This window comes from Metopolophium dirhodum, chromosome 8 (genome assembly GCF_019925205.1).
Source record: "Metopolophium dirhodum isolate CAU chromosome 8, ASM1992520v1, whole genome shotgun sequence".
In the NCBI taxonomy this organism is placed as follows: domain Eukaryota; kingdom Metazoa; phylum Arthropoda; class Insecta; order Hemiptera; family Aphididae; genus Metopolophium; species Metopolophium dirhodum.
Window position 1 is genome coordinate 36,519,143 of NC_083567.1, and position 25,934 is coordinate 36,545,076.

The 25,934-nt window shown below is 26.6% G+C and overlaps 1 protein-coding gene across 2 annotated transcripts in view; it reads left to right on the plus strand.

Annotated features, from left to right (window-relative positions):
• The first annotated feature begins 540 nt into the window (after nt 1–540).
• LOC132950563 (uncharacterized) overlaps nt 541–25,934 on the plus strand; it is a 56,997-nt gene continuing 31,603 nt past the window's right edge. The window contains exons 1-2 of one of the 2 annotated variants that reach the window (XM_061022077.1): nt 541–657; nt 21,462–21,608. In XM_061022077.1, the coding sequence (XP_060878060.1) occupies nt 21,465–21,608 (144 nt within the window). In that variant the 5' untranslated portion in view covers nt 541–657; nt 21,462–21,464. Of the gene's footprint in view, nt 658–21,043; nt 21,249–21,461; nt 21,609–25,934 lie in introns of those variants that run through there. The other variant, XM_061022076.1, reaches the window with a different exon arrangement.

Sequence of the window (25,934 nt, forward strand, 5' to 3'; positions counted from 1 at the left end):
TATTTTAATTTTGAAATTTCCATTTTTTCCACATCAAGTATCAAAAAGTACTGGTTATAACAACATAAAATGCATCTTGTCAAACTATTTCTGTGTAGTCAATAACTAATTATCTACAATAAATAAAATGAGTTTAATTAAAAAGTTTTAAATGTTACACAAGATAAAAAAAAATCCTTCTTCTCTACTATTGTGTACTAAGCTATATACCAGAAAAAAAGTAATGCAATAAATAAATAGATAAAATAAATCTGAACAAAAAGCAAATCTTAGGTATAGGATCTAAATTATTGGAAACATAACATTTACTTTTTTTTTTGTGCTCATAACGATCTGTTTTTATAGGTTGTATGTCTAATTTATTTGTGGGGGCTTAAAGGTATATCAGTATCGATAAAGCCAGCGAGATTTGTCAACTATTAACGAAGCCCACATTAAAAAGATATTATATTATCAATGTTCTTGAGTGGATTTTCAATTAAACGAACCATACATTCATTTCAAAACATTAACCATTTCTGATTATCAAAAACATTTAAGATAAGCACTTATAATTGTTTTTATTTGAATGATTGAACTAAATACTCGAAGGTTGTCGGTTGAAATAGTTTTATACAAAACGAATCACCGATATATTGTTAAATAGTATGTGATGCGGTGAGTACTTATTCGTTTTATTTTATATTATTAACTGCGTCTATAATACTACTATAATAGCCATTAGCTAATTAATAAAATAATTAGTGATTTTCTATTCACAGTGAATAAACATATATTTTATGAAAACCATATTTTATTTTTAGTAGCCTCTGACGAAAATTGAATTTTTCTATATCAACATAATATCAGAATACTATAAAATACAATATGTGCCAAATCAGTTAAATGTTTGTTATATTTAGTTTGTTTTGTTTTGAATAAATTAATAATTAATATACATATTTATATACACTAATTTAATAAACGTAATCAAATTCAGAATTAATATAGTTATTGTGGTTTCGGTGTTTTTATAAATACATAACATAACGTTGATTGAAACAACAGTTGTTACAAACAATATATTCATATAAATAATTAATTTGTAAGTATACTTATGAAACTTGTTTACATACCATTTAATGTCATTTAACGATACAGAACTATTTTTTTTTTTATAAGAAACTCTTGGTTATAGTATAACTAATTGATAAGCAGGTGATTTTTTTTTATGTAAAAATCAAAAAAAACTTACCTGCTTTAATAAATTAACCTTAATTTAAACCAGTTGTTTCAATTTTATTAATCTCTATTTACTAAGAATAATGTTCTATGATTCTATTAGTTGATAAAGATAATATTGAGATAAATGATTTGAAAATTATAGGTAGTATTTGTTAATAAATAATAATATATTCCAGTTAGGTATATGATTTGCAAAAATTGTTTGAGTTTAGTATAAATACTAGACTAGGTATAAAACATATTAGATATATTCTATAATCTACGGAAAACTATTTTAAAATTTAAAGGACTCATCCTTAGTACACAAAGTTTAATAATTCAAAAACTATACATCCAAATTTTAATTCAGATATCTACATAGATATTGAAAAAAAAAACCATCTGCAACAATTCAGTATAAAATGTAAGTATTTATTTCAATAATCATATTTGTACCTACTTTTGTAGTGATACGAATACTCTTCCTTAAATTGTATAAAACAATGTTACCTACTATATGATGAACATTCTTGGATAAATCACCCAGTTTATTTATAGATGTAGCACATTATTTTGCATTGGTTAGATTGTTGGGAATGAAAAATACAGTAAAATATAAGGAATTGAAAAAATAAACGTGGAGGTAAACCTAAAAATACAACTTACGTGAATATGAAGTGTTTAAACATTGAAATTTAAAATTTATACTAAGCCCATTGAATATATAGAAATAAAGCTGAAGTGTCCAGAATAAAGATTTCCATCTAGTAACAAATGGTTAGTGATAAGTCCGTAAACTAATACTTTTTCGAATAACTTCACTACTTCAGGTATTCAGCACCATATGCTATATATGCAAATGCTGTATAGATAAACCGTAGTATTCAGTTTTCAACTATATTTATAATAAATAGTTTTGCTAGAATTTACTACTTCAAAATATCGATGGTAATTCAAGTATGAAGATCCTTGGTATGTATTATTTAATTCTAACTGTCGGTGGTTTTAGATATAGTTTGTTTTATGGAACTTTTAAGTTTTCAACATTTTACATAATATAATGTATTTAAATGTTCAATATACATAATATTATAGTCTGTATAGATAATATCACTCGGTAATATCACTGACAAAGAAATGCGTATGCCACTTACATTATTTTAATTTATATAAATTATACGCAAAAAGGAAAAGTTTTTTAATATTTTTTGTAGTTATTGTATAATAAGGTATTAAAATAATAATTATACCTATATATATATATATATTTGAATGATTAGTACTGTATTATTATTATTATTTTTTTTTTTATTGGTCTTTTAAAGCCCGGCGACTATGGCCATTAGCTGATTGTCAGGTTTTATGATTGTAGGTAGTAGGGTTTGTAACGGTAGGGTTTTTACACGTGTGTGATGTGTTTGGCAGAATTTTTGATTGGGCACCCGTAGGTATCTGCCATGCCCAGGTGGGGGATGGCGGCACTTGTTCACCAGACACCGTGACTTGTCCGAAGAAAAATGCCGCTGGGCCAAGGAATCGAATTCGGGTCGGCTGCGTCACAGGCGACGCCTTTGTTCGCTCGGCCATGTATTATTATTGTGTAAATGTACAATATATTATACTTATATAATAAGTAGTAAGACAAAATAAGTACAAAATAATGACAAATAATAATTTCAAAATTACATTGAAAACTGAAAAGGTTTGGGCAATTTATGTTTCGACAGTATATTATTAGTATCAAGTTTGAATTATCTTTAATTTCGTTTGTATTTGTTTTATTTTATTTTTGGTGGGTGGTTGTTATTTTTGAACATTTGACATCCACGGCGGTAGTTGGCGGGGTGATATCTATTGTATATTGCACATATTGCGGACAATCGCAACTTTTAGTGCATGAGTCAGTTCGGTGAATATAGTCGCAGCGGACTTATCTGGGGCGATTGTTAGTTGTTACAGTGTGCTCTGATTTGACCATTGTTTTTACTTTTTACAAATTAGACATTGAGCCATTGAGGTACATGTTTATTGATTCGAGATGATTCTATTTTAATTTTAGTTTACCATAAATATTCACATATATATAAATACATATCTTTGTTGTATATTGCATGCGTTCTAAATCAACAAACAAATAGAGGTGGGGTTCATAGTGTTTTGCGCTAAGACAACTTTTTGTTCAAGTTCATCTTTAATATAGTCGAGTTTCATAGTGGAATGAAAATTTTCAATAACAATACGATATGGTATTTTAAGTTATGGATAAAAAATACAGTTAATAATTATTTTAAGAACTTGATAATAGCTGTGTAGCCATTTTGTGATGAATTATTAAGTTTAAGTAGCTCAGTAGACTTTTTGCAAGTGAATTCATCAGTTTGTTTTATTTTTATTTTTTCACAAAACTCTTGATAATCTATTATTTTGGATTTCATGAATATTGAAAGGGATATTTTTTGATAGTTTCGTTTACCCCGGTGGTTTCCATTTATCTTAACGTAGGTTTCTGATAAACTTTCAAATCTATTTGGCGTAGACAATTTTGTGCGTTAGTGGTTTTAATTGACTTAGATATGATGATAATCCGACTGCATTTAGACGTTTAATATGAGATTTAGGCGAAACGACTTGAGTCTAATCGAAATCTAAGATACTGTTTATATTTATATCTGGGTACACCATTAATAAGGATTTTCTTATTAGATTGTTGAATGGCGTTTTGGTTTGTAATGTTAATCGATAGCACTTTTATTTAAAGTGGGTTGAGGTATGTTTATAGGTAGTGACGTTTTTCTGTTCATTTTAGCGGATATCGATGATAATGTACGTGTATGTAATATTGGTTGGTTAAAAAAAATTGTTTTTGGGGAATGGTTGATGGATAAATGCCCTTAGGGCAGTAATACTAGCAGAAACGTGTTAGTATTATAGCCTATAGGAGTATCACTTAAAATCATTAAATTTAAATTATGATCAGCACACATTTGAAATAATATGAAGAACAGCACACGTACAGATCCGTGTCCGTACAGTACGCGTAGACTGGTACGAAACTGGCCTGAAAGATTTAAACATAAAATATATACTTGCGTGCCTATGAGCTTAATACAAAGTTGCATTTTTGTTAGTACGTCAAGATTTCTATAGTTCTATCTTCTGTTACATACATTTATCTAAAACTGGCATTAAAATAAAGTACCTATATTCGATTATCAAAGCTAAAAACCGGGATCTTTGACAAAACCACAAGTAATTATAGTTTTATACGACGATAGAAATATTTAGATAGCCTTAAGAAATTATTTTAAAGGACAGCTCGACGCCCCAGTTCAGAACTTCAACAAGGAACTCAAAATATTGGTTAATGATGGGGTATAATGTGTTTTCTATATTGTTTCTCTATGTAACGTTATAGCTCGAGTTTTTGCAGTTCTGAACTAGGGCGTCGAGCTTTTGTCCTGCTCAAAATATTTACGTATTTTAATAACTATATTTGTTTTTCAAGTATATAATATATGTATTTAATTATTTAAACCGCACAAAATCGAAATACATAATGAACTAGCCACAAAAACGATGTCCTCATTTTTATAATAATTGAAAGTTACACAATACGGCCAAATAGCGTGAGAGGTTATTTCATGTTATCATGAATCATCTGATCATCTTTATTTTGTTTTTTTCAACATTACGTCATACACGAACACTGCAAAGCCGACTAATTTGATAATTTAATAATCAGCACAAGTTACCAAACCTAATCGGGGGCGTTTACGACTATTGCCCAGGGACAAATATTATAATATATTGTAGGTACATCCAAAAATTCCAATTTCGTAACCAATTTGCCTTTCCAAATATTTGAAAATTGCATATTTTTTTTTTACATAACGTATACAATTCGTTTTGATAAATTAACCAGATATCAAATCACAGTGACGTATATTCAAATCATTGACGTTTGTCTTTTTTTGATTGAAGATCATTGATCTTCGACATCTTCAAAAATAATTTATTACCATATAGTGAGTTGTATAAATTTTAAGTAAATTTTAATAATTACAAACGAACAGTACTTACATTATATTTTATTATTGTTTTATCATTGTTTTATTTGATTATACGTTACCCACTCGTCAAATAACTCGCGTGTAGAGGACTTTTTGAGAATCGGTCATTATAATATTATGTATTATAATTCACAAATCGGTTCGTAAAACACGATTTACAAATGTTCAATTAATATACATAATGGTTTTAATACGTATATGTATATTATAATTAATAACAAAAAAAAATTTTAAATAATATAATAATATTACAATCAACACGATGACACTCCACAGTTATTTGAAATCACACTGAAATGTGTTATTTCAAAATAAGTTGAAAACTTCAAATCAACTGAATTATAATCATTTTAAAACTTAATGTTGAAAAGTAATGAATTTAATCAAATTTGATTACAATTTAAAAGTTTTAAACATAACTACATCTATCTGGAAACTAATTATAACTATGAGATGTACATTTAATAATTAATAAGATTTTAATATTCCGTGTCATTAATGTTGCAACAAAATAATGTGATTATATTATAAATAAGAGTAAATGTTTAATGCACTAACTTATTCCATTTGAACAGTTTATTGTCTAAAAGCATAATTCTTCCGTACTTTGTAAACAGTATGCTTTATTTATAACTGTTTGTTATTAGACAATTTTTCCTCTGAATTTTCTTTCGTTTGATAAGTTACAATAACGAGTACCACCTACTAATAGCCATCAGTTCTGTATAAACACCACAGCACCATGTCGATTTCCAGTACTAGAATAATTTTATAATTTCAGTGAATTTTTATAAAGTTAACTGTTACAATTCTATATTTATAAATATTTTGTAGAAATAATTATAAAAAGGCGGGTAAGTGGATATCGCTCTGCTGTACAGTAGGTTACAAGTGGGTCACTGTAATGGATGGTGTTAAATTTGAATTCAATGATATAATATCATTGTATAAGAAAAACGATTCTAAGCGAAAACGGTCAGTCAGCCTATGATATTACCAAGTATATTTGATGATATTATTGTGAATAAGGTAATTTATACCAGGTGATTCTTTTATCAAACAACACTCATTATTTCAAAAAGTGTAAATTTTTTTGAAAATATTTTTTTACATAGTTTTAAGTCGCTTATAAAACAACGTTTTTATTAAAAAGTTATATTTTTAAATATTTTTTATCCTTGTAATTTTTTAACTTTTTAACATTTTTGAATGACAACATAGGGTTTTAATTTTATATTCCAAAACCGAATATTTTTCTTAGTATTTTGATACATGAAAATCGAATTTGGGGCGAGTAGTTAATGAGTTATAACTTTATAAGTATTTAAAGTATTGATGAACGGAGTGGAGTGGTACGGGGTTACCCCACGAAATGTTCGTCCACGTTAAAACTTTGAATATTTATAACTCATAAACTACTCACCCCAAATTCGATTTTCATGTATCGAAATACTAAGATAAATATTCTGCTTTGGAATATAAAATTAAAACCCTATGTTGTCATTCAAAAAAGTAAAAAACTTAAAAAAATATTTAAAAATATAATTTTTTAATAAAAACGTTGTTGTATAAGTGACTTGAAACTATGTAAAAAAATATTTTCAAAAAAATTTACACTTTTTGACATAATGAGTGTTGTTTGATAAATGAATCACCCGGTATATAACCTATTTACGTGGAGCCTTGTTTTAAATGTTCAATCCATAGTTATAAAAGTTGAACATTTAATACATTTTTAACTACATAATAATTATTAAATTTTAAATTTGATACATTTTGTCAAAATTCGAACATTAAATCCTTATAAAAAAAAAAATGTTGTAAAAGTATAAATTTCAAACGCTCATAAAAATTTAATTTGACTTTTTTATAGACATTTTTTCTTGATAAAGGTAGACAAACTTATGGATAATCTTGTATTACATTTTCAAATCTTTGATTTAAAAAGAAAATTTGTTATGTATTTCTAACTTAAAATAATTTGCAAATTTTAGTCATTTTACGTATTTTGTCAATATTTGAACTTTAGAAGCTTATAGAAAAAAATTGTGACTAAGGATTTTTAATATTTTTCAAATATCATTGTAACAATATAGTAGTAGTCTTGTATTAAATTTTCACGCTTTTTTACGTAACAAATAAAATGTTATTGATATTTATAGAAAACAAAATGGAAACTGAAAATGTCCGTAAAGAGCTCAAAACAAATTAAAATATTTTTAAAATTGTATCGTGTGTAGAAAATGCAAATATAAACAACCAGTGAAAATTTCACGTATATATTTCACGTTCATTTGTTTTAGAGTTACACCAAAAACCAAAATCGATTTTTTCGAAAACAGATTTTGCGTAAAAATTCCCGTTTTTCCTTAATTTTTCTTTTGTTTTTCCACGGCGCTTTCGAAAACTACTAGGAAATTTTTACTTTTGACCCCCCAAAGTACCAACTAGATTTACTTTCCTATCAGAAAAGATACTGTTGAAAAAAATCTAAGCATTTTTACTGTCCTAAAAGGTGATGACAGAGACAAAAAAAAAGGTGGGTAAGTGGATGTCGCTCTGCTGTACAGTAGGTTACAAGTGGTTCACTGTAATGGATGGTGTTAAATTTGAATTCAATGATATAATATCATTATATAAGAAAAACGATTCTGAGCGGGGATGGTTCATCGGTCTGGCTATTATATTTTATTATAGCCTATATTATGTTGATTTAATATTATAAATTACAACAAAATAACTAAAATCGTTATTTTAATTTTTTTTTATGGTTTTTATTTTTTTTAAGTCAGTCAGCCTATGACATTACCAAGTATATTTGATGATATTATTGTGAAGAAAGTAATATATATACATAACATATTTACGTGGAGCCTTCTTTTAAACCTTGTTTCAATCCTTACTAGATTGTATGGATAGGACATAATATTTTAATTTTTTGATTTTTCAGTTTCATATATCCCCGAATAATATTTTTAAATTACAACAAAAACCAAAATCGTTAATATTGATTTTAACATGTAATTTCGTCCAAATTTGAATTTAAAATGTCTGTAACAAATAACTGTGTTAATGTATATTTTAGATTTTTTGGTTACAGTATGAACTATTTATGAGAATCTTTGTTTTAGATTTTCAATCCTTAGTTATAAAAACTGAACATTTTATAATTTTTTAATTACAGTGATTGACAATTTTCGAGATTTTGATAAATTTTGTCAAAATTTGAACTTCAAATGCTTATAAAAAAATTGTGTGCCTATGTATTTTTAATATTTTAAAATTGCTATTGTAACAATATATCAGGAGCCTTTGAATTTTCCCGCAGTTTTAACCAACAAATAAAATTTTATTGATATTTATAGAAAAAAAACTAAAAAAATTGAAAACTGACAATGTCCGTAAACAGCTCAAAAACATCATTGTAAAATCAATACATTCATCGTTCCACTCAGAATCTAAAATATATATATATTATATATATATTCAAATTTGTTAATATACGCATTATAAACGTATTTTTATGTAAAAATTAATTCACAAATAATGTTTTTTGACAATGCCTACTAGATTTTTTTTTGTTGCTTTATGATACTGCAATATTGTTAGTTGCAAGCCACACTAGGTACAATAATATTATGTAACTAGATATTATTATTTTTTTTTTTTAATTCCTTATAATATTCAGTATAGAAATATCAATATGGTTTAATGGAAGAACTCCTAACATTAAATGTAGGTACTATTAGAACATTTTTGAAACTCAAGTTTAATTAATTGTTTACGATAAATTTTTTAATTTTATATCTCAACATTCAAAATTAATTAACAATAATTATCGACCACTTGCAATGGTACATTTACAAAGGTTCTACATTCAAATAGATTTACATATTATAAAATACATTTTTGATTATTTCATTCTTTAATCTCCAAAATCATAATTTATTGTACTATTATGGTTCATTTAACTTATACGGTTTGACCATTTGTCGAGTAAACGCTTTTTTATGGTTAGGTACCTATGTAAATGTATGCAAATTCGTATGATGTAATTTCATTGATTTAAGTATTACAAATAGGACATTCGGATTAACTATTTGATTAATTCAAATTATTCAGTTAATGAAATTTCGTAAACCAATTAATTTCTATATTCAAAACAATAGTTATAAACTAACGAGTATGTAATATGCATTGTATACTTGTCCCGTTTGTTGTTTTTAATAATAATTACTAAATGTATTGTCATATTATATAAATTGATTAATTTAACATAGGTACCTTAAAATAACAAATCTCATTTAACAAAAGCACATTGCATTTATTGTTTTTATTATTTTTTTCAATTGTTTGCTAAATCGTAAAAAAAAGTACGATAGTCTTTTAAAATTCTTATCAAACACTACCACTTAAAACGTCAAACAGTCGTATATTATTTTGGTACAGTAGACCAATTAAACATTTTTACCCACCTTTAGGTAACTTCATATTGATTTTCTGTTATTTTCCAATTTGAAAATGTATGGTGGTGTTCATCCCCCACTAGTCACTGCTAACTATAGCGTCCAATTAATGTTACATCACAGCCAAGCAATCCGTATAGGTGTGTATTATTTGTTCTAATGATGTACTCTTGTGGTTTTGTATGCATAATAAGTATAAAGCATTTCTATTGTGTGATGGGAAAATAGATTTTCACAAGAATATATATATATAGGTACACAATAATACATTACGAGACCGACTTTTCCCACCGTTGGTTGCAGTCGTTTAAAATATATAATCTTTATTTTAATCACCTAGTTAAAAAGAGTAAGTTGAGTCAAAAAGTTAATATTTTTTAAACCTTTTACTTTCCTAACTACCTAGTTGGTTAATTTTGTAATTAACTTAAGAACTTAACTAGTTAAATAAAATGCTGAAATGCTAAGCATTTTTCGGTTGATTTATCAAGTTAAAATTAAAAATTTTTGTAATTTTTGGTTTTATACATTATAATAAAAATAACGTACTGTATACCTATACGGTTTTTGAAAAAATAATCTAATAACTATAATAGTAATAATAATATTATAATATATGTTAAGTTTCTTGATAAAATTAGATAATATTATTATAGTATACTGATAGGCACAAAATAATCGATAATATGTGGTCCATGTACTAGGACACTGGGTAATAACAAAGTAGATAAACTTTTTTTAAACTGAGTTAAGTTAATATTTTTTTCCATATCAAATTTAATATCAACTTAGTGAGTCAAATTTATTGTTTGGTTACTTTTACTTTTAACTCACTTGTAACTTAATGAGCTTGTGTTCACTGAACTTCGTTTGAGTTAACTATTTTTATTAACTTACCCATCTTTGCACTAATGTATATTATGAAATCTACTGTTATTAATTATTATAATCAACTCTATTGCGATTATTGCGATTAAAAGGTGATAACTCCCTATAATAATATAATATTAATATGGTTTTAAACAAATAGGTACCTTGGGTAAATTGTACTATTAATTATTGGCACTGCTATAGTTATTGGCACCAAGTAATATTTTGTTTTTTGTATAAATAATGTTTGATTATGAATTTTAGAAATATTATTTTCTTTTAATTGTGATTTATACCATGAACACATTCACACAGTTTTACGGTTCGTCGCTATTTACTTATCAGTCAAGCCAGCTAGTAGTACCTAATATTGTATGTAATAATATTATAACAATAATTATTATAAAATATATGATATGATAGTATTAACATATTATGTTTTTGGCAAAAATTGTTTTGACGTACCTACCATTTGGCATGTATTACTAATAGAAAAATAAATTAATAATATCAACACAAATATTATATAATAAAATATTCATAAAAATAACAGACCGTTTCTACTCAGAATCGTTTTTCGCATGGAATAATTTATTATTGCATTAAAATGTAACACATCCATTACAATGCCCCTTACTCAATGACGAGGTACACTCAAAACCTAGGCACTGTACAGCAGAGCGACTTCTCCGGTTTTTTCTTATTTATGTTTTATACGATAGGTATTATAAATTACCTTTAGTTACACGTTTTCAAACAATATTCATTTTAAATTATTTGCTTTTATCAATTAATTATAGTACCTACGATCACTACCTACATCAAACATTCTTGTTCTAACTAAACAAATTACCCATTGTGTCTAAACGTATGGTTAATAAGAATAATGCTAAAACCTACTAGGAATTTGCTATATTGCTTCAATTTTGAATGAAATGAATAAGGTAAAATTTACCTAATAAAGGTACCTACAATGTACTATGTACTATATAATTTAATACATTATAATATAGAGATTATTTGGAAATAAATTATCATAGTGTTTTCTAAAGGTTTTTTTTAAACTTTATTTTAAAAACAAAAAATTTGTAATTTATTTATTACAACGAGCCTGTATGCAGAATATATATATTTATGACTTGAGACACGTGAGAAAAGTGGCCACCCAATGACAACACTTTACTTAGGGATTCAGATGATCTTGCTATGATCATACATATTAATTATATTGATTTAGGTATATATTTATTTATTTATTTATAGCTTCTTTAGGCTGCAAGGAGGATTTCCAGGAATGGTTTTATTTTTAAATCCGTATTTAGTGTGTCATTTGATTTATGGAATGAGTCATTTGTAATTATACGAAGAATTATAGATTGGTAAGTTTGAATTTTGTATACATTTTATTTCTTGCTAATTTGCTAACTCTTGCTAACCTAACTTGATACTGGCTAATTTTACAAATTCCAATTAATTTTTAAATAGTATAAAAAAATGTTGATAAAAGAATAAACATTTGAAATAAGTTCTTGATTTATCACATGTGATTCATGATTTCAATATCCGTTATTGCCAACCACCATAACTTCTGCGAACGTACCCCGATTCGAATTAGGAATGATAAAATCTATATAAATATTTCTGAAGCTTGTAAATGGAATCGTAGGTTTTCCGATGATTTATATTATATATGGCTAAGATCAAAATTCTAGAAGCCAATTTAGATTGAAAACATACATAAAAAAAAGTTAGAGTAAAATATCATGCCATGATAAGAAATTGTAATTTTAAAATTATGCGAAGTTCAAAACTAGTACATTTTTATAGCCTCATTCGTTCTATATAATAATACAGTTTTCCCATTATTTGGTGAAAATGCTCAAACTCTTCAATATTTTATTTCACAACATTGTGCAAAGTAAAATACTGTATAGTACTATCTAATCTCAATGATATTACAAATAAACGCAAATCAAAAGATCGTTTAAAATGATTATGTATAATTACTAATTAAATAATTATATACATATTTAAATATTGTATAAATATAAAAAAAATGATTATGTAATGCATATAAATATATGCAGGGTGATTTCCCAAGCATGTTTCACCTCCATTTTTCATTTGTTAATGAATTTATTCAAAATATAATTTTTTTTAAAGTAGTCATTTTAAAATTCTCAAAATTCTTTGTACTACTTTTTTTTGTTATAGGCTATATCAATACCAACACGATTCTGTTTTGTTAGAGTATTATTGAGTGGATCATTTTTACGAAACTGTTAAAGTACATAATTCAAAATTCTAACAAGTTAAGTTCTCAATTATTAAAATGTTTTTACTAATAAGAAAATAGTCCTTGAAAATGATTTTTCAAGAACTAATGGATGTGATATTAGAATAAACTTTATAGAATTTGAGCATTTTATCCCAATGTTTGAGTTACAAATTGTGGTGAATTATAATTATAGCCTGTAGGTACCGTAGATTCATGATGAATAAAAAAAATGAATTACATTTTCAATGAGAATGCTGTTTAATATATAGGTACATAAAAATATACTAATTTATAAAGCTCAATGCAAGTAACATCTAAATATGTAAAAATCGTCCAGCTAACGATATAACGATGATGCTATAATTCACATAAAAATACATACCTATAAAAGATGAAACTATTATAAGTTATTTCGAGCAATGACCCGTCTCTTTTGATTTTAAATTTAATGAACCCACAGCTGCTGAAATATTACACCTGCATTTAGGAAACAGTGGCCTATAATTTGGCCTGCTTTATTCTTAACGATTGCAATTTGTACTTTAGCCCGACACTTTTATGAAATTTAAGGTTAAGACGTTATTTAAGTCGCAATCTCACAAAACAAGGTGTACTATGTACAAAATCATCTCGAAAAAAATAAACAGACAAGCGTTTTAATGGGTTTGTACATACTTTGTAAACTTACTACAAATGGACCAAAGGTGAATCGCTGATTTTGTTGTCATGCATAAAAACTAGTTATACTCAACTCCGGTATAATTTACAGTTTACACTATATAGTGGCAATCAACTCAGCGCTCCACTTAAAATTGTTTTGTATGTGTACCGTACACAAAGCGACCATTTCCGTTTATGAACTTTTCCGAGGGACATACGTGAAAAATCAACATTCGCCGCAATGTGTTGTTTTGCTTAAATTTTCGTACGTTGCACAACGTATGTGTTAAGAAAATAAAACATTTCCTGTTAAAATATTATTATTGTTGTTGTTGTTGTTGCAGTTGGGATAGAGAAGTGAAAGAATTGAATCTGCGATGGATACAAAATAACATTTTGGTTATATTTTTGCCACGTACGGAACGCAACCGGAGACTAAAATAAATTAATACTTTTACCTCGAAAGACCAAATAACGACAATCTAGTCAACTAATATGGCAGCCATGTTTGTGGAAATAAAATATTATCAGTGTAACGGTGTTTTTAAGGCGCCTCTGATTAAACTATAGCTAACAGACGTGTAATATACAGACCTAGCGCACACTGTATTTTACTGTGACCGTTTTCAAAAATAAATATAAATTTATTTTGTGCATAATTCGGTATTATCAATTTCATAATATTTGATTTTCTATATTATCATATAAATTTTAGACAAGAGATGATTAGTCGTACTTAAAATGTATTGAAGTCAATAATATTTTAACAAGGAATACGCGTGTCTATATTTTATGAGATATTAAATTTGCATTAGTTAAATGTATCATATTATTTTGTACAGTTGGGTAATGTTTTAATTGTGTTTCATTGAGATTTAAGTATCATCGGTTAAATATTATCATAAATCATAAAAAAATTCCTTAAAACATGCAGTTACTTTTTAACAATAACACACCTACTTATATTTTGCCTACCCAGTACCCGCATATTGTTTATAGTAATTAATTATATTTTATTAAACACAAACAAATTCATATAATCTTTGTTATTTATTACCATACCATTATAACCATTACTTAACCTTAATTATTTTTTTCTGTGATCCAGATAAATGGTAATTTATTAATTTCAATATTACACTATTATAATATATTTTAGACAACTTGTACCTTAAATGATTATATTATTATATTATATTATACCTACTTGAAATTATAATAAATTAATTTTACAGTAGTATGTCACATGTGTTTATCAACTATGTAGTTTATTTTACTACCACTTGTATAATATTGTTTAAAATAAAAATAATACCTACCTACTCAATTTATTAAATTTGCATTTTTTGAACACTAATTGCTGATTCGAGTTTATATTTCCTGAATAAATCTTGAACCTTAATAAGCTTTTATTATATTTAATTATTTGATGAGCTGTAAAGTAATTTATACATTTTATTGCTATAATTTATAAAAGAAAACAATATTATGTATATTGTACACTTTGTTGTAGGTACAGCTAATTATATTAGATGAAATAATATCATGCGATGTTTTTGGAAAAAATTAGTTTGACCTACACTTACTATATTATTAGTACAAAAATAAATTACTAATAGCTATATAAAATATAAATATATGATAAACTATCTTTAGGAATATAAGCTGACAAACCGTTTCAGCTCCAAATCACTTTTCGTGTGAAATTCTTTATTATTGAATTTTTAATTAACTTAACATTTTTTTTAAACTTTTAAATCGTATTTTACACATCCATTTCAGTGACTTACTCAATTACGAGGTATGCGCTACATCTATACTGATAGATTTATCATTGCATTAAAATTTAAAATTGTATCCATTGCAGTGACCTATATTAAATTTCTACTAACCACTAACGTAATTATAATATATTATATGTTTTGAGTTTTCACATACTTATAATTTGTATCATATAATATTATGGTCCATGGTAAATGCTGTTGTTTAAATTATACGTTGTTGATTTTTAAATGTTTGAGCGACAGAATATCTGGTCCAGACTTTTTATACTTTATGAACAAATTGTGAATAAAAAAAATATCGTTATTGTGGCAACCATGTCCAAAGAAAAAAATGTCACGTTCAATTCTCCTCTCCAATATTAAACAAGCATTACAAGCAGAATTAGGTTTATTCACGAACTCGAATTTTAAAAATGTAATAATAATAAAATCTATTTATACGAAAAAAGTGGTTGGATAATAGTTGTTGTAACTAAGCCAGTAAGCTATATAACTTATAATTTGATTACACATATTTTATTTTGTGAGTTGTATGTTATTATGTATTATTATATATTGCCACAATAAATGGCACAAAGAATTCGATCACTTATTATATTGAATGTACAATCCACGTAGCATACAGGTTGTTTCACCAGACACGCATATTGCATATACCATAAACTTGTCTTAAATGTTTTTAATTTCTAATATTTTTTTAATTTTGAATTTACCTAAGACCGTCATATTTTCAATATTTAAAAATTTTTTTGTTTGCCATCTAAGGAGTCCTTTGACAATACAAACAATTTTTTTCAAATGAGAAAACTATACCAAATGATATTATCTTTTTTATATATTTTGATGTAAATTGTTAAATCATAACCAAGGATTATTTCTCCTAACAAAGTACATTCATAAAGTTTAACAACTCTAAACCTACTCAGATTTCTATTAAGATGCATTATTTGAAAATTTACTTCAAAAATATTAATTGCTTAACAATTTTTCAATAAAAAGGCTATATCTAGTAGATATCTAAAAATATGGACTTAAATACACAAACAATATAAAATTAAAATAAATGCTTTATCAAAAGGGAAAATGGGGGGGGGGGAGTTAACCACTGACCATGTTTGTTGAATAACAATGTAAAAAAAAAAAACAACTTAAACAAAAAAAAAACGTAAACAACTTATTGTATAGGTACACTTGATAATAATTGTATTACTTTATAATTTTGAATTATTTAAGCTTCTAATATTGCTTGAGTTCTGGATACATTTTCCTAGAAACGTATGATTAAAAAACAAAACTATTGTATGTTTATATATATTATATACAATACCTATACATAATATATTTGACGTTCACTGCTTCAATGCTTATAAAAAATGTATAAAATTAGGCACATTTATCGTAACCAGATTAATAAATATATTATATACTTTAGTGTATTATACATATTTATACAAATTATGACTTTTTGTTAGGTTATCAAATTAAAACTTTTCAGTCTTTTTAATTCTAATTTTTTTTTTCAGTAGGTAATTTATATTAATTATAAATGTAACTTTTGTTTTTATTCTTATTATTTAATAAATTAATAGCATTCTTGAAGTTTATTTTTATCAAAACTCTCAAAATACTTAATTAATTATTTGATACAGATGTTTTAATTGTATATCTTTAAAAAATATGTATTGGTTAGTCTATTATGTATTATTATTCTGAGTTCAAAGTTGCGTAATTTCTTTAATGCATAGATATAGAATTACATTATTATTATAATTCATGCTTTCCTTCTTTTGACATCAAAGTGCTCTTTAATTTCCTACTCGTATTAAATATAATTTGTATTTTATAGGCTTTAGCCTATTATAGTAATGTCACTGCATAGATTCTTAATTTAAGCTTTTTGTTTATATAATTTTTTTTTTTAATTTTACTAATAAATTATTGATATTTCATATTAAATTATTAATGACTATTGGAAAAAAATAATTTGTTATTAGGTTTTAAGACGTATAACCAAATTGAAGAATTGATGGATTTAAAATAACCGGAACACTGTCGGGAAAAAGAATGGACGAGTGTGATAAAACCATACCCGCACAATAGATAGGTAGATAATATTATTATTGTAAGCGTATCACCGGTACCTAACCACATTATTCATTTTCTTTTCGTGTAAATTAAATTAATTTTCATCGATTACGCATATAATATAGTTTAATATTTTTTAAAGCGCTATACACGGTAATAGGATTTTTTTCATTCGACTAAAGTGTACATATATACATAGGTAGTAACAGCATCGTGTGTATACATAAATAATATTTTGCCGACGATAAATTGACGATTTTACAAGATCCGAAATGAAATTAATATCGTGACACACATCATATCCACATATTACAACGTTTCACAAATACCACGCGGTACCCATAATATTCACATAGACGTGCATATATTATTCTGCATCCGTGTTGCAAAATCACGATTTGATCGAACTGCAAAACGCATTATTAGATTTTTGTAATGAACGTTCATTTTTTTTTCAATTTCGTGTTGTCGACGCGGAGGTTGGTTAAGCGCAAATCTAACGCCGACAATATTATTATATATTGGCCATATAGCACGTTATATAAAAAAAACATATCCCTCGATATTCTCCATGATATTGGCATCCGCACACATTCCTCGTCACCGTGTTGGTTGTATTGGTTTGTCGTGGTTTGCAGGGGGGGAGGGGAGTAAAGTCTGTCGGTTTTTGAATCGTCGACTTTTTATTACGTTATTTTAACGACTTTTATGAAACGGACACCTGCAGTTCCGATGCACCTTCATGATTGTTGTTATTGTGCACATCAAATGGCCGAACATTATTAGGCGATGAAATAATACAGAATAATGATATGTACGAATGAATGTTGAAGTGCAAAAATTGAAAAATATAATAATATAATCGACTATTATAGCATATGAAAAATTTAAAACTCGTCCCAATATCGTTATGTTTGGGAATCAGGACTGAGGACATAATATGGTAGTACGTATATGTATATTATTATATTAAGTCTAACATTAATGTACACGTAAGTAGGCAGGTACTCGACATTTAGAACCTAGCATAATATTGTTAGGTTTTGTTCAGTTGGATATTTTATCACTACAGTGAATACATATGGTTTTAATATAGAGGGCATTCAATAAAATATGGTAAAATACGGTTCATTCGATATAATATTATACCTATATACCTAATATCCTAATGTTAGAATCATCTAGGTAGGTATCAAAATTATTATTCGATTGGAGCAAATAACTTCCTAAATTGGTTGCCATTATTGGTAATAAATTTGAATAAATAAAAACTGTTTATTCTGATTCCACGATGACTTGAATTAATGTTTATTAAATTATTTGCAATCATGGTCTACATTTATTTTTAAATCAATGCCATCTAAGGCAAATTCAACTCTAATTTTTTATGATTAATCTATTACGCATTGTATCTATAAAACAAATTTGTAAATCGTTGGCCATTTTTGAAAATGATTCACCTGAAAGTTCAGCCGTTACCTATTCATTTCGAGAAATTAAATTTACTCCAACATTAAAATAGGTAGGTATTTATATAAAATCTAAATAAATAGTATTTTAAGAATGATATTTTCCATAACTTACATAATCAAATACCTATATAATGTGTCTGTATTTAATACAGATTCATTTTTAAGCACTGATCACAGCTAAGTTGTCTTATTTTTTTAACTACAATTTGCGAGGAAGCTTATTGTATAGATATATGTAGTTCTTTAAAAATAACTTTTTATCTAATTATGACTAATGGTCTACATTTTTTTTTTTAAATCTGTCATAGTTTCTTAGATTTATCTAATATACGACTATCCTAAATTATTATTGTGTCACCATAATATAATATTATGCTTAGAATTTGAAATATTTAGATCATATATTATGTATAGTGTGATATTATATTAATATGCTTTATGCATGATTCACATGGTATTTGTATAAATGTTTTTTTTTTTACATCTTTCGCTGATATATTATTATATATAACATATATATTTTGTATTCATCTAAAGATAAAAAATAAATACAATAGATAATGTAGAAATATATATACGTAGTGTAGAAACAAAAACCAAAAACAGGTACATAATAATATAAGACGTTATTTTAGAAGTAGTTATTTATTATACACTTCACATACATTATTTATTTAAACTCAAAAACAAAATACTTTAAAACGTTTTATTTGAACACGTTATACATGTAACGGTAATTCGAATTCCTTAGCAATAAAAATAATAATTTAAAATACTATAGGTACTATATTATATATTATGGATATTCAGTATTTTCGCCGTGTTAAACATTATCGCCTATTTATTTTGAAAAATTATTTATACGGTATACGGGGTGATTCATTAAGCGTAAAACACTCATTATCTCAAAAAGTATATATGTTTTTGAAAATATTTTTTTACAAAGTTTCAAGTTGTTGAAAGAATAACGTTTTTATTAAAAAATCATATTTTTTATTCTTATATTTTTTTAAGTGTTTTACTTTTTTTAATGACAACATGGAGTTTTAATTTCATTTTTCAAAGCAGAATATTTTTCTAAGTATTTTAATACATAAAAATCGAATTTAGGACGAGTAGTTTATGAGTTAAAGTTTGGACAAGCGGAGTAGTGGACAAACATTTTGCGGGGCAACCCCATACCACTCCACTCTGCCCATTTAAAATTTAAATACTTATAACTCATACACTACTCGCCCTAAGTTCGATTTTTATGAATCAAAATATTTAGAAAAATATTGTTCTTTGGAATATGAAATTAAAACTCTATGCTATCGTTCAAAAAAGTAAAAAACTTAAAAAATTATAAGGATAAAAATATTTAAAAATATAATTTTTTGGTAAAAACGTTGTTTTTTTAATAACTTGAAACTATGTAAAAAATTTTTTTCAAAAACAAATACTTTTTGAAACAATGAGTGTTTTACACTTAATGAATCACTCTGTATATATAAGCAATGTTTGAAAGGTTGCCTTACATTATAGCACATAATATTATGTAGGATAACGATCTGTCGATATTTAGCGAGAACGACGACGACACGGCGCAGCCGAATTGCAAAATATAATAATAATAATAATAATAATAATAATAATAATAATAATAATAATAGCAATATCAATATCGTACGACGGAGTACTGTTTCGTGTGGTGGACTCATTTCGGACGATGAATGAACGTGTTTTAAGGGCGGTGACGACCATGAGGCGTATGTGGGGGGGGGGGGAGATTGTAGGGCGCACCAGAATAACAACGCCGTCATATATTTTATCGACTTACGAGACACGATAAAAATGAGAAAACAGTATCAGTGGGCAAATTGGTAGCGCAACGTATATAATATATATACATATATAACATGATAAGTTGACTGTATACAATACACGCCACATTATAAACATATATACATATATACATATAAATAAATTATAAACACATATATATATATATATATATATATATATAATATATACATAACACACTATGGTGGTGATATCGTAGCCGGCGCTGGTCGCGTACAACCCGGCGTAGGGGTGTGGCGCTTACGGGGTATGACTCACGGCCCGCATTGGCCGTTAAAGCACGTGACATCGGAGCACCGTTCATTCATCGCAGACCTAACGTACACCCACTCGCAACCCCGTAGAGACGGCGGCCGTCACTATAAAAATCTGCACCCGAAGCTCGCGACTCGAACTCTTCCGATCGCACGGTCAGTCGGCGCTCGTGGTTGTACCTATAGAAAACAACAGTAGCCTACAATAACAAATTATATTATACATTTATACGATTTGCTTTTCTTCCGTTGCTATACACAAAGGTATGTTTTTATCGAACACCAGCGACGAAATCGTTTAGACAATATTATGATTGTTATAACATATTGTGATGTCATAGCATTTATTATTGTATAAAATTATGACCGCGCAAGCCATATAGATCCTCGAACCAAATGACTCTGGTTTGCGATCTATAATTTTGTTCAACAGGGCTGTGCGCTTTATTTTTGTATTTGTGTTTTGTTCTCTTCTAGACGATGGCAGGTAAATTGTCCGTGTTGTTTCTCGTCGGATTCGTGGTCGCTGTGGTCGTCGCCCCGTACATGATGGCAGAGGCAAGATACCTACCCACCCGAGGAAATGACGACCGGTTGACCAGATTGAAAGAACTGTTGACGGATGTAAGTAGCTATATTATGTATTTTAGAGTAAAAAAAAAAAGCACGCAGAACACGTCCCATCCAACGTTCGATTTGAATCAGTTCGCCGAAAAAAGTTATTTATACCCAAAATATGTAATGGTTTTTCGTAACTGATATAGTTGTATAGAGTATAATATTAATAAAGGAATAGGTATACAAATTCAAATTTTAAAAATAATGATCTTATTAAATTATTTAAAAAAAAATTTTGTAAAATATGGTTTATTCGATGTTGAAGCCGTAATAAATGAATTTAAAAAAAATAATTTTTAATTATACAAATACAATTATTTAATTAGTTGCAAAAAAAATTTATATTATAAAATTAACTAATAAAATGTTTTAGATTTAGGTATGAAAGTTAATTTGTTATTTAACATTTTTACCTATTGATAGTTTTTGTAAAATATTTTTAAACTAATTCATAAACTATATTATATTAGATAATATTCCATGCAAAAATGATTTAACATAATATCGTAACAATAGTACAAAATATGTACAAAATATTTAACAATATTAATTTAATTTAAATAATGATTAATATTATTTGAAAAAAAAATATTTTCTGATAGAAAACGAAATTAGTATAAAACAGTGAAAACTGTTTCAATAAAAAAAAAATGAATAACTTTTTAATTCAATTCAACCGTTTTGTCATTTCATAAAAACTATCAAATCATTTTATGATAATTCATGTTTATCGAATGTTCCTATTTTATGAAATTATTTAATCCAAATAACAAATTTGACATATTTTATAAAATACAAAAATTGACAACTAAGTTTTGGGAAATTCAAAAAAGTATATTTTTTTTTAAATAATGTACATTTTACATTAATTACAGTTTTAAAATTTTTTTTATTTTTTCTTTATAGGTAGGTATATAAAAATATAGTATACGTAGTACTCACATAATATTTGCAAATAAATAGTAGTACACTAGTATAATGTAATCTATCTGTTATTGAAATGTATGTAAACTCGGAGCTTATTTAATACTAAAAAATAATCTTTAGGTCATTTTTTGAAAATTTAACTAAAGAAAAAAATTATTACTGGTGAATTTTAACTGTGTTCATTCCCTTTTTGTTTTATTTTTTTTTTATCTATAATCCCTATGCAGTTGAAAAATATATGATGAATTGTTTATTTGTTTCCATCACAATATTTTCAAATCTGCAAAGTGCAAAGTGTTTAAATATATATGATGTATAATACAGTGTATATATTATACATCATAACATAAGACGTGACGAACTGTTGATTTATCAGCATGATTTTTCCATTATGAAAAATGGTTATATTTAATGTATCCATACATGCAATGTGGATTTGCATTGTGTTTTAACAATGCCTTTGTAAAAATGCTAAAAAATAATCGTTGATGACTTAATTACTGTTGGGTGAATTTCTTTTTTTTTATTTTAGAATCTTTTTGAATTTCTGTAATTTTTTTTTTTACTAATTAGTTTTTATGGAAATTAGTCTAACAGGTAGATATAATACTAATTGTATTTATTTGCGAAAAGGTTGATGCACACACATAAATATGTAATATAATATATAATATTATTATATACGTATAATATGTTGATCCTTTATTAAGATACTGCGGGAAGAGAAATATATAATATTGTACGGTAAAAAAATGTGTTCCGAGAACAAAAACCAAAATTTAATGACAAAACCAGAATACCATAGAATTTTATATTTCAAAAAATAGTACCTATTTTGTAAGCAAAATTACACATGTGTATAATAAACTGCATAAATACATCGTGTAAGTAAATCACAATAGTTACCTACGTCCTACGTGTTTGGTACCTTTATGGTCGGTGAATTATAATTTTCATACACAAATGATTGTTTATAAAATAAGTTTAATTCTTTATAATGCTTTGCAAATTATTATAGACATATTATTCGTTTTCAATACTTATTAACATAATATATTAGTAATTAATATTATGATATCTGTTTGATGAAATATGATAGTCTAGGTACTGTGATAACTGTTGCGTTCTTGATTTTTTTAAGGGGTAATCATATAATTTATTCATTTTTTTATCAGCTGATGGACAGTATAGTTAACAACGTGTCGTTGTGCTAATTGAGTAGTCAAATGCACCGATATAATGCAATAACTTTTTTGTTTAAAAGATCCTGATTTTTTCAGAATACTGAATTTAAAATAAAGTTCCATTTATAAACTATAATATATTATAATATAATCAAGCTCCACTCAGACTATCGTTTCCTGACTGCAATTATTTATGTGCACCACAATGAACGCATCGGAACGTGAGTCTGACCGCTAATCTCTGTACACTGTAGGTATTTTTTTTTTGACACGGCAATTCAAACATAATCTGTCGAACCGAATAGGATACTTTTTACGTGGATTTTTTATAAGCAATGCGAATGTATTTATAGAACAGTCTTTGAGGGATCAAAATCGTTAATAGTGACTAATAATATTTTATAATGTCGAGATTTTTTTTATTGTGTACCATGAAACTAGAAAAAATCGTCATATATGATAATATGATCAATAAATATTCGTAATAATTACCTATATGTTAGAGAAAAAATAATCGGAAGTTGTCTAAACTGAGTAATTTCAAGAACAAAATATAATCGTTTAAATTTGACACGTCACTTTATATTGACTCATAATACCTCACACTTTTCTATAGATCATGTATAAATTGAAAAATACTACTGCAGTAGGTACTTTAATCTATTTTTTTTTTTAATAAAAATAACCATTTTAATAATTTGTGAAGTATATATGGAATGAATATAAGTCGGGAAGTTTGATTCTTCTTGTAACATATTATAAAACAAAGTCCATTTTTCTGTCTGTATGTATAGATCTTTAAAACTACACAACGGATTTTGATGTGGTTTTTTTTAATTGATAGAGTATGATTTAAGGGGAAGGTTTATATGTTTATGACATGCATAATATAGTAGATAAACACTGCCTCTTTTTTGTATGTACTAGCATATCTCGAAAAGAACTCTACTTAGTTTAATACGGTTTTCACTAATAAATTGGTTCGAGTCACGGGGAAGGTTTTAATGTATAATAATTTTGCTTGGTGAAATTAATTGGGTGGCTGAAAATAATAACAATCTAAGTCTATATACATAAAAATACATGTTTGTCTGTATGTCATTAAATCCTCCGAAACCACTGGACATTTTTTGTGTGTTTTTGAGTGAGTCCCTGAATGGTTTAGATTCACAATTAGACCCAGTTGGTTAAACTCGGAGAGATGCTCAAACAGGTATTTTGAAATTTACGTTAGACATTTTTGTTTATAAATGGTTGCTATTGGTTATAGGAGAAATAATTAGTAGAAACTAAAAATTAGTATTTTAAATGTTTGCCATTAGTTACTCTAGCAGATGAGGTTATGGTTATGGTTATGGTTTCGAATAAAGAAATTATATCTTAAAACAAATATGAGAGTTGAATGTATATTTATAGCTATTATATAGGTTCTTAAAAATTACTTGACCGATTTTGTGAACATTTCGAATTGTTCTTGGATATATCAGGAATGTTTAAAGAGTAGTTTGAACCACGTTCGATTTATACCAAGTGATATACCCGATCTACCACAAATAAATTGTTCACCTTGGTCGATTTAGTTCGCAAAGCTACCCAAATTTATTTGTGAACTGAGGTACCTAGGTATAGATACACTAAACCCAAGATACACTTATATAATCAACATTTTTTTAAAAATTTTTTGGTGCTGGAATCGGGTTATATGTGCAACTAAAATTGGTTATTGGTTTATCTGAAGTTAAAAGCCTCAAAAAATGATTGGACCGTTTTCAATAAAAGTTATTTTAATAGATTATTACTTGAAAATTGGAGGGTGTATACAGCTTGATTTTTCAACTCATATAGGCTGTAGATAGGTAAAGGGTAGCTCATACATGAGTTTTTTTAGCAAACAAAAAAAGGAATTTTTTTTGTCAACCTAAATGGTTGCAATTTGTTACATATTATATTAATATTATAATTAGAAGAAATATGGTACATACATTTTGTACGAATATATTTATTAAAAATACAAATCTTTGGCCTGGACAACGTCGGGTGGGACAGCTAGTTGAATATATAATAATCAATATAATTTTATATATCAAAATAATAAATGCTTACATTTTTAAAAAAAATAAATAGTTCACGTAATACCTATATACATATATTTGTTTTAAAGCCATGTAAGAAATAACTCATGTTTTATTATACAACAGTTTAAATAAGGAATTCATTTAAT